This window comes from Azolla caroliniana, unplaced genomic scaffold, assembly GCF_043228905.1.
Source record: "Azolla caroliniana isolate FFs.n. ecotype wild unplaced genomic scaffold, voAzoCaro1.0.p SCAF_8, whole genome shotgun sequence".
NCBI lineage: Eukaryota > Viridiplantae > Streptophyta > Polypodiopsida > Salviniales > Salviniaceae > Azolla > Azolla caroliniana.
In genome coordinates this window covers 2,207,085-2,218,420 of record NW_028230443.1, presented here as the reverse complement: position 1 = coordinate 2,218,420, position 11,336 = coordinate 2,207,085, and the positions used below count along the sequence as shown (strand labels likewise).

The 11,336-nt window shown below is 38.4% G+C and overlaps 1 protein-coding gene across 1 annotated transcript; it reads left to right on the top strand.

Annotated features, from left to right (window-relative positions):
* Window positions 1-3,771: 3,771 nt before the first annotated feature.
* Window positions 3,772-10,505, top strand: LOC147860728 (uncharacterized). Its single transcript, XM_087323319.1, has 7 exons — window positions 3,772-4,409; window positions 5,017-5,149; window positions 5,769-5,872; window positions 6,103-6,277; window positions 6,575-6,721; window positions 7,057-10,172; window positions 10,252-10,505. The coding sequence occupies exons 1-6, from the start codon at window positions 4,387-4,389 to the stop codon at window positions 9,928-9,930; spliced, it is 3,456 nt and encodes a 1,151-aa protein (XP_087179445.1). The 5' UTR covers window positions 3,772-4,386; the 3' UTR covers window positions 9,931-10,172; window positions 10,252-10,505.
* Window positions 10,506-11,336: the final 831 nt, after the last annotated feature.

The following is an 11,336-nucleotide window of genomic DNA, read 5'->3' as shown; positions in this document are numbered from 1 at the left end:
ATGCATAAGTGGGGGGTTATAAGTAAGTAAATGTGTAGTGTTAAGTAAGAGATTTTGGGGATGACCTTTTATATTTAGTTTTGACCAAAAAAGAGTGAATGGACTTGGACTTAGTCCAACACACAAAAGGTCTAGGTTTCTGAGATAGTTTGGGATCTAAGAGTAAATCCTCGTGGAGGTTTTTTAGCATGTCGTGAATTCCTATCTTAGGGGTATCTCGTGTATATCTAAGTTTGAAGATAACGGGTAGAAGAGTACTTTTGGGTTTTCTACTATATATTAGTGATTTCCTAACCCTAAAGGGGACATTTTTATAATTCTCTTTTATGAAAGATGGGGGATAAACAAGCTTGTAAATATGCCAATTGGTACATGCTTACTAGGCAATTCGATGGAAGCAAATACATACATATTATAATTAGTTAAACTCTTTCTTAATTTTCCAATTGCAGCACCTATTTATATATGTTCTTTATAAGCTTGTCCTTTGTATTTAATCTGTATTTCCATGTTATTAGGAACTTATAGTTGGAAGTTGGAACCATGCATGTTATATTTCGATAGAACATAGCTTACTTTTTGAGTTTCGAAAGTGCCCATTCTTGAATTCGGGTAATGTAGTATTAAGAATGAGACAGATCTAACAAATGGGTGCGGTGTGAAGGTATGCACTTCATGATATATTTTAGGGGAAGAAAGGCTTGAACATGTCATTGTTTGAACACATTAAAATAATATGGATTACATTGAGGTCCACAAAATAAAAAATCTTGACTTTCTAATGTTTTCATGTATTGTTCATTTCACATCCATTTTATAAAACATATTGACTAAATCCTGAATATCAGAACACCACACATTATTATGCAAGCTTATTGATAATAGACCAAGAATCTTAGCAGTACAATAAATTCCCTAAAACGGAGATGTTTCTTCATTTGTTCAAAGAATGGGTTCTATGATAAAGTACCATGTCAAATCATTCCCTTTCATTAGAAGCATTGTTTGGTTTGAAAAAAATTACGTGCCCGAAACAATATAGTAGAATGTGAAAGGAGTTGGTTATGTTCACAAACTAATATTTGATTCTAGGCCATATCCCCAACATTCCAAATAAAATGTATTTTAATATAGCTATTCTCTTTCTTATTACATGGGGCTAGCTTTCTTGCACCTCATAAATATTTTGAAAACTAGTTACAAATCAAATAATTATGTAGAATTCTTTTGTAAAATGTGAATATGTTGTTTTGTGTAAGAGGACACGAGGATTCACCTTATTTAGGTTCCATGCGATTCTACCATTTTATGTAGGGCCAAAATTGTCACTAGATTAATGAAGGATGGGATGTCACATTGAACTCTAAAGTGTACATCTTTGGGATACCCCACAACATTATCACCTCCACCTTCTAACTACCAATGATCCTAAAGTGTACCTCGTAATCCACATCTCTAGTATAAAATACAAGTGTGAAGAAATTTGTTATTGTTTGAAGGCTTACATTAGTTGAATACTTCACATGGGGCATCCTACGATGAAAATTATACTATCTCGTGGTAGAGACCACCAAAACTCAACATCAATTCATTAATGTCAGTCAATTTGTTTAGCCTAGAAGGTCTTCTTTAGAAGCGATTACTCAAGAAACTCTTCAATATATCTAGAAGTAGGTTTTGTATGACTTTTTAATGAGTATGTATAGATAGGAAAAAACACAAACATTACAATCATAGGATGTTTTATATGGAAATTTATTTCTAAACAGGATGACAACCAACATCACACGATGTGTGTGTGTAATAATAGTGTGTCGATAATTATTGTATACTGGATAGGCTCGACAAGTCAAAACCACACATTGAGTGAGCAACTATTAGTGACACCTTACCAACTCACATCTTTCCACCTCCTACTTGTATCGATTTTTCTTGTCATCATGGATAGCCTCCTTAGTCAACGTCCAACTTGACAACTAGATCACTTTATTCATGCCATGTTAAAAGGTTGAAAAAAATGTACACGGCTTGGCATGCAAGAAAATTATGTGATCTGTTCGTTAGCGTGAAATATGAATAAATGTAGCAACACAAGAAGAAGAAGAAGAAGACATCCGGCTTATTAAAGTGCCATTAACAAAAACATTGATGGAAAGTCAAACACGGTAACCGAGCAACCTTCACAAAACAGTTGATATGGAGCAAGAAAGGAGGAAAAATAAAAACAATTCTTTCATAGTAACACGGAACAGGTTGGATCGTGCAAAATGGAGGAGTTTAGGAGAGCCTTCCTTTTTCTTTTTTGCACAGTTTTTATATTATTTTCCTTGTCGTGGCGATCATGTGTGTGGGATAGTATTGGAGATCGAGAGACGTGGTAAGTCTTGTTTTGTTCTCTCCTCTTCCCTTGGGATAGAACAAACAGAATTGTCTCAGAATCATAGAGAATATATTGAAATCTGCTAATGAGAGGAGATGATGGGAACCTAGCCGAAGTTGTACGTAACATGATCAGACAATCAAGTGGATTGGGGAATGGTCTGGGTGGGATCAAGTCGGGTCAGGTTGGGCATATGTACAATGTGTGTCCGCGTGTTCTTCTTTAGGGACATTACTACATACATAGATAATAGACTTTTGGATGTGTGGGCAGGGCAAGACACTAGTGAGAATTGCAGTCTGAAGTAGGGTTGTCCAAAGGTTAGGTCAAATTGATGTCCCGATGACCGTGGGCAGGGCAGCAGGACGTGTGTTCTTCTTTAGGGACATTACTACATACATAGATAATAGACTTTTGGATGTGTGGGCAGGGCAAGACACTAGTGAGAATTGCAGTCTGAAGTAGGGTGTACAAAGGTTAGCTCAAATTGATGTCCCGATGACCGTGGCAGCCTGCAGGGCAACAGGTCATGTGTTCTTCTTTAGGGACATTACTACATACATAGATAGACTTTTGGATGTGTGGGCAGGGCAAGACAGCTCGAACTGATGTCCTGATCGGCGATGACTTGGGCAGGGGCAGCAGGATGTGGCATGTGAAGTGTGGGGTGTCCAAAGGGCAGCCCGAAGGTGTTGAAACCAATGTCCGATGACCGAATGGCCCGTGTCGAATGGACCGGACAAAAACTCTTTAGGCCAAAAATGTAAAAAAAAACAAAAAACAAAAATGCATCCACCTTCAAATGGGACAAGATAATGCCAAAATCTGCAGATTAGGCCCATTTTTACTATATATGTATATAAATAATATAAGATATATATATATATATATATATAAACCTAGAAATATGGACATAATTAGCTTTAATTAATTAGTTGGAAGTAGGGCTTTTCATGGCATTATGATGGATATATATTGTATATATATAAACCTACAAATACATAATTAGCTTTAATTAATTAGTCGGAAGTAGGGCTTTTCATGGCATTATGACGGAATGATTAGGATTAATGGATCGACTTAGGAGATGATTAATGAATTGGCTAGTTAAATTAATTGATTGATTCCGGAAATTAAAAGAAAAAGAAATTAACATAAAAAGAAAATCGAGAAAACTAAGTTTAGCCGCTGAAAGTTGAGTTCTCGTAAATAATAAAGAATTTAGAAACTAATTAATTAAAATTCGTTTAATAGGATTTCCGTGTTTTCATTTTCTCTTCGTCTTCTCTCTCTCTCTCTCTGTTTTCTCTCTCTTTCTTTAAATACATAATTAGAGCTTAATTAAGGGCAATTAAGGCCCTAAAATTAACCCTAAACCCATCTCATCACGACTAGATCAAAACTAATTACGGCTCGATAATTAACTCTAACCTCATCTCCATCTCCATCTGCACCTGCATCGCCCTAACCCTAACCCTAACCCTAACCCTAACCTTAACCCTAGCCCTAAATCTCTCCTTATCTTCTCTCCCTCATACATTCCCATTCACCTTCAGCTTCTCCTCCTCCGTTGACAATCCATAGCTTCTGATTCATTGGATTAGCAACTAATCAGCCCTCCGAGCACTCACCTCAATATTCTTCTCTGGTGAAATCATCTCTCCGTAGACTAATTTGTAATGTCCTCCCGTTCCACTATCGTTTCTGATTAATCCATCGATTGATCCCCCTCCAAATACAGCACATACCCTAACAGAAGCATTAATTATTCTTCTGGGTGCTGATTAGGGTTAATCATACACTCGCGGAGACGCAAAAAAGAAAAAGAAAACACTGGTCGCAAAAAGCAGGAAAGGCAGAAGAAGAGGTAAAGCAAAGCGTGTGGACGTTTAAGATAAGGGGGAGGAGGAGGAGGAGGAAGAAGAAGAAGAAGAAGAAGAAGAAGAAGAAGAAGAAGAAGTAGGAGGAGGAGGAGAAAGGAGAAATATCAAGAAAATTCTGCCATCATGAGCTTCTTCAGAAAGAAACCGTAAGCCTCTCTCTCTGTCTCTGTCTCTGTCTATGTCTCTCTCTCTCTTTCAAACACTTCTTCCTAAATTTCTCTATTCAGTCCCCCATCCATGCCCTAATCCTTATTTTTTTACTTATGGATTTTAAGCGATTTATTATCTCTCTATTTGATTGGAGATAGACCCCCCTAATTATCGTCATAATGGATGGCAAACCCTGATTATAGTCCCAATGGAAGAGAAATCCTTAACATCGATCACATCTATGAGAAACCCTAAATATTGACCATATCTCGGATAAGCCTTAATTGGCATTCATCTTCGCTATTCAGTTTGATGGATATTAAGTTTAATGGCAAAAAATAGATCTTCTATTCTAAGAGAAAAACCCTAATCTGTTTTAATTTTTATCTCCAAGTAACTAGCTAAGAATTCCTAGATACTGGTGGTAATTTTATAATTTTTAATTATGGCAAAGAAACCCTAAATGCTGATATCAAATCTTCCCTTGTAAGATAAGAAATCAATTGAATTATCCTGAAATTTTCTTTCCTAAGTACATATAGAGATTCTAATCATTGGCGTCTTATCTTTTAAAGAGTCTCTAATTATGAGTTAATCTGACAGAGAAGCCCTGGTGACGACGACACTTGAACGCATCAAGATATGCAAGAACAAGAAGTCTACATTGGCCAAACAATTCCGCAATGATGCAGCCCAACTGCTATCAAAAGGCCAGTATGACAAAGCTGCTGCACGGGTATTAGTACTTCTAATTCATTTATATACATGTATGTTGAAGTAGTGGTAATTAAGTAATCGTTTGACATAATAGCTTAATGTGATTCTTGATATATTAACACTTTCATAAATCCAACGAATTAGTTGTCTTTGTCTATTTAATGAGGTGAGATAACTAGCTAAGTTCATCAGATCCAATTTTCTTTGATGATGGGAGAGTAGGTGTGATGTGATAAAGAATTAAATTAAATTAGACAAGCATCATTAGCTCAGGTTGTGTTCTCGATGATGGCTTCGTTAGATCAAAGTTGTATCAGCAAGTTGAGGCAAGTACTTTGATACTAGTAGATTAGTTTCCACTGAGACGGAATCTTCATTAGACCTAATTTTTTCCTGATATGGTTGCATGATTAAGTCATTACTACTCTGAATCCCTTCAGATCATGACACCCAAAGTAGATCAAAATTTTGTTTCCAATGAGATGGTCGGAGAAACACTTAAATACATGATGTAAATAATCTATTTCTAGTTCAGATGATTTGAGAATGGGTTTTGTGATTGCCAAAATTTTATAAACGTAATGTCTTTGTTAATTATCAATGGAAACATATAGTCATATATTCAACCATGGGAGCAGGTAGAACATGTCTTCAAGGAGGAGAACATGGTGGCTACATATGAATTGCTCGATGAATATTGTCAGTTGTTCGTATTTCGTGTGGACAAACTAAAGTCTCAAAAGTGAGTGATCATCCCTACATTTCATCTTCACTAGCTTCGGCTGCATTCATTAGTTAGTAGTCTCATTCTACTAATTAGTGCAAAGGCTTATATAATTATGCATGTATGATCATGTCTAGGTTTTAATCGATCATTTAGTTTAATGATTATTTCTTTTTCGTCTTGGTGCGGCCTGTGACAGTAATATTAATCATTATTAACGCAATTGTGATCATATTGATACTTAATAGAGAATGTCCCACTGACTTGAAAGGAGTGATTGCAACGATACTCTATGCTGCCCCAAGATGCGGGGATCTCCCGGAGTTGCAAGAGATCCGAACCTTCTTGAGATCGACATATGGTGATGAGTTTTGTAGCAAGGCAGTCAATATCGAGAACCAGCCCAATCTTGTGGATCGAAAGGTGATCTATCTAATAGGGAGATTTTTTACATTGAGATTTTTGTACTACAGAGTAGTAGCCCCCTTTCTTGGGAAGGAATCACATACAAGATGATATGTTGATTTAGTCCCAGAGGTCAAATTTGGCCTTACTATGGACAATACAATTTTCTATTCTAGACTTTTCTATCTACCTATCTGTCTGTGGAACTCATGATTTTTTAGTTTAGCTCATCTTTGTTTTGGTTTGATTCTTAAAGAATTTTTTTTGAGTTTCTAACAAGCTCTTTATAATTACACACACACACATATAATGCAGATCATCACAAGTCTTTCGACCCAGTCACCGAGTCAAGAGACGAAGATAAATTTATTGAAAGCGATTGCCGCAGAACATCATATCACTTGGAACTCTGCCTTAATGATGCAAGCTAATGCCAAAAGCAAGACACCAAGTAATTTGTCGGTATGTAACTAGCATTTAAACTGTGATCGTTTGATTAATTTGCATATACTCATCTTGTTCTAGTACTCTACTCTCCTGATTGCAAATAATTAGCCTAACAAACGTTATTAATTAACTAGAAACATTCTCATGTGGAAGGAAAGAGGTGTGCTCTCAGCCATTGATAATAAATCAGATACAGGAGTTCATGTACAATATGATCTAGATCATAGCCATGAATTCAATTGTGGTTTGAAACCAGTAACCTTAATGTGGTTCTGCATTAATAATGCTTGTATAACATTGCTATTTCTTAGCTCATTTATTTTTTCTAAATACTCTCTTTGATGTGTTAGAAGCATCAGTCCAAGGACTCTCCTACTCCTACTCCAAGTTCAAATAATGCAGACGACCAATTAGCAGTAGATAGAGGAAAGAATAATCCTACTATTACTACCCAAGTAAAATCTACGAGTGATGGAATCAAGGAGCAAGATCAGAGTACTCCCCAGATCAAGGTATCGAACATGCCTTCAACAAAACCATCACCAAGGCTTGATGTGCAATCTTCGAGCCCAAAATATAATAAAGCATCATCATCGAATTCAATGCAATCAGTGTCATTGCCAGTTTCTAGTAGATCAGAGCCGACAAAAAATGATCAAGAGATCAATGTCATTGACTCTAGCGGCCGGAGGATAGGATCTAAAGTAATACCTTCGAAGAATCCATCAAGTGTCAGTAGCAGCACATCACACACAATTCAGTCGCAGCAAGAGATTGAGAACCCATCTTCAAGATCAACAAAACCGGCATCAAGAAGGTCATCCATTACAAGTGAAGATATGGCACAATCGGCTCCAAATCAAATTAAGATGTTTGACCATGAAATAGAATCGACGGTAGCAGGAGAGCATCACAATGTTTCCAGGCTGCCAGCCAAGGGTATAAACATGGAACAAAAGGAAACAATTGGTATTAAAGACAAAGATGAATATTACAAGAGCCAAGGCAGTACTAATGCCCCCCACATGAGAGAAGATCACCACAATACATCATCCCAAAGATACAACAGAACTGATGCTGACAACGAGATGATGGATAGAAAACCATCGAGTCGAACTGCTAGATTGAAATCACAAGAAAGGAAGATGTTAGAGGGTCAACTAAAAGCAGCGGCTGAAGAGGCTTTTCGATCGGCTATGGAGGCGGAAGAGGCAGCCATAGCGGCAGAAGCCGCAGTGGTAAGGGCAAGTCCCAGGAAGGCTAAAGGTGGTTCACTCCGGCCAAACAATGATGTTTTCAACAGAGAATCCGAAGAAATGGGCCACGAGTCACGGCCGTTTGTAAATATGCTGCCCAGAAAGCATAAAGATACAATGGCCACACCTAAGGCCAAAACTGTGCCAGACATACCTGCCCGTAGTAATCATAAGGATCGTGTATCGCAAGAAAGAGAGAATAGCTCCCGTCATGATCACCGAGAAAAGAGTGGTAATAATAGAAAGGCTGTGCAAGATGAAGATGTTTACCATCATGAAGAGGTGAAGCATGTAGTGTATGACAATAATTCCCAAAATTTGCCAAAATTTGAGGATGATTATTCGGGCCAAGAGTTCATACCTTCGGAATTATCGGAAGCAGAGGAAGAAGATCAGATTCCCTATAAACCTTCAGTAAAACCACACGCTAACAATGCCAAGAATTACAGAGAGGTAAAAGAAGTTCCTACCAGTATACCAGATCAGGGGCATAAAGATTTGCCCAAATTTGATGATTATAATAGTGATGCTAGTGAGCAATCATATGACGTCGAGGAAGACGAGGACGTGCATAAGCATCCTTTATATACCCAAAGGAAAAATGACCTTCCTGCTGCTAGGCATGATGGTGTGAAACCGCCCAAATATGATCATACCTACAGTGATCTTAACAGTGATGAGGAAGAACAATGGCATTTAGCTGGGGCAGGGAATTATGTAAAATCCCAGAAGAACATACATGGCACTAGAGATAGTGGTATACTAACTGGTGAGCATTATGGACGGGCGGATGTAAAACCGAGCAGCCGAATCAAACCGCTAGCGTCTAATGCCGATAACCGAATGTCCTACCACCACCAGGATGAATATCATCGTCAACCCATAAGAACCCGTCCTTCCAAGCCTGAGGATGATTTTATTGATGAATTGTATGGTCATGGTCAAGTACCGCCGAGGTCTGGTTCTTATTCCTCTACCAGCAAGCCAGGCAGTACCAAACCACCCACTGATCGGTATGGGCAGGTAATCGACATGAAACCACAGATCCATAATATAATTAGCCAGAAAGCGCCACCACGGCAGGCCAAGTATGAGCACAACCCTCCTCACCGTCCGCCCCCATGGGCATTATATGCCCATGAAACTAATGCACATGATAGGGGCAAAGAAGAAGAGGAAGAAGAAGAAGAAGAAGAAGAAGAAGAAGAAGCAATCTATCTAAGGGCCACTACTAGAAATGCCAAGAAAATGATGAGCAATGGGAATGATGATATTGACAATAATGTTAGCACACTACAGTATCATGGAGGCTCTGTTAATGAGAAAAGAGGCGGTCAGCGGCCCACCAATCATATGATGCCAGCTGTACAACGAACCCGGCCGGAATTTGTTACTACCAAGCCCCGGCCCTCAACCACAGATTATTATGACACCGAACAAAACGAAGAAGAAGAGTGGGGCCACTTATATAATAATGCCGGCCGTGAACCCCTCTCCATTGCTACTACCTCGAGGAAACCAAGGTATAATAATGCTGGGGCTGCCTATGATTCTAATTCTAGCTCACATGGAATGAGAAACCAGAACTTGGTGTACCCCGGCCAGGAAATCAAAAAGCAAAATGTTCCGTACCACGAGGATCAAATTGCGCGCAAGGTGGGTGGGGATGCGATAAGTGTGAAACCGAAACCGCATGGTACCATTGGCGAGCGTAAGCTTAAGTGGAGATCATCAACCTCTGCTAGTAGCGAAACTTTTCAAGATAATATGCCTTATGATGATGATGAAGAAACCGAGGAAGAAGAGGAGGAAGAAGAAGAGTTTTCGCATGCTGGCCGGTTACCGTCGACCATCCCGATCGCATACACATCCACACAAGATGCCCGGAATGATCCTCGTGGTGTAGCCAGTAGGAGGTCAGTGAGATCACATCCCAGTAGTTACAAACCACCAGAAAGATCTAACTAATGTGGGTCTCTAATATTCACAATGTTTCATTGTTCCTCATCCCAAGTTATCCCGTACCACATTCATATACATCAATATATCTCAGTGTCTCACATATGGATGTTGGTTTTCAATGTTCGAAATTGCTTGCGAAATACACCGACCAACTTGCAATGGTCATGTGTGATAAGGAGCTTCTCTAAATAAAACCTCATCACTCTAGTTTCGCTTTTCGCCAATGTGAATTACAAGCTAAGTGTCATGTATCTGAGCTTTGAGCTTCTCTAAATAAAACTTCATCACTCTAGTTTCACTTTTCGACAATGTGAACTCCAAGCTAAGTGTTATGTATCCTTGTTGGGTCATTTATGTTGCACAAGGTACATATGTACATTGTCACTACTTGTGCATAGTTCTTTTTAGTTACTCTATTCTTTGTTTACTAGACCGGAAGTGAGACCATCTTATTGAAGCGTCATGCGAACATGTAAAATTGTCTCCCATCTCGCAAGATTTTCTCCACAATAATCGAGCAAACTTTTCATTGTATATTCCGGTATCCCTCTTTGGAGAGTAATTAAAATTCATATATTCAATTTGTTCATCTAAATTTATGGTCTTTTGATATATGTATATGACTTTTGAGGAGGAATTGAATTTGAAATGACCACTTTGTAATATTCACATTTGTTCCTTTGATTTTGGAATGAGATTGATAATCAACATCAAGTTCCAATTTTGGTTTGATCATTGTATTTCAAAGAGTAATGAGATAAAAAAGTAGAGTTCTTTGTAGATATGCCTCATATTAGAGTACCAATGCCACCTCTAGATGGAGATCGCAAGATCAAGACTAGATGTTACAAAAAGAGAACATTGTTATTCCAATGAATAACGTTATAACACATTCAGTGTATGTGTTGTTGCAACCTGTCCCGTGGTTTCACAAACATGCAAATGCATTATTGAACCTACACAAAACACAGTCTTGGTGGAAAAACAGGCTTACAAGCTTGTGGAGCTTTGGTCTTCCACTTAAGCAACAAGTATTCCTATGGAGATGCCTATTGGGTGTGCTCCCGACTGGGTCGAATCTTAAAAAACGATCGATCGTCGCGCCACATTGTGCCAGATGTGGGGGATGATTGGAAACAGTCCCACAATTATTATGGACTTCTCATTCACTACAATATTTGTACGAAGACTAAGTGCATCTCTTTATCACAGATTTCTTGGCCGAAGGTTTCGGAAACACTTTTGGCTATTTGGACAAATTTTGTGCCCCCTATCCAACAATGCCTATTTTCTCCAATGGACACGATTTTGGGGACGTTGGACCATTTGGACAGCCCACAATAATAAGGTCTTTGATCGAAACCAACTGCATGAAGTTAGCTTCTATAAGCAATCCCTTGGCAATCTCTATT

What these genes read in the sequence shown, in the direction of transcription:
- LOC147860728 (XM_087323319.1), top strand. Translation starts at nt 4,387, where the DNA reads ATGAGCTTCTTCAGAAAGAAACC. An exon ending in AGCTTCTTCAGAAAGAAACC is followed by an intron (nt 4,410 to 5,016) that starts GTAAGCCTCTCT and finishes TTAATCTGACAG; the next exon opens with AGAAGCCCTGGTGACGACGA. An exon ending in ATGACAAAGCTGCTGCACGG is followed by an intron (nt 5,150 to 5,768) that starts GTATTAGTACTT and finishes CCATGGGAGCAG; the next exon opens with GTAGAACATGTCTTCAAGGA.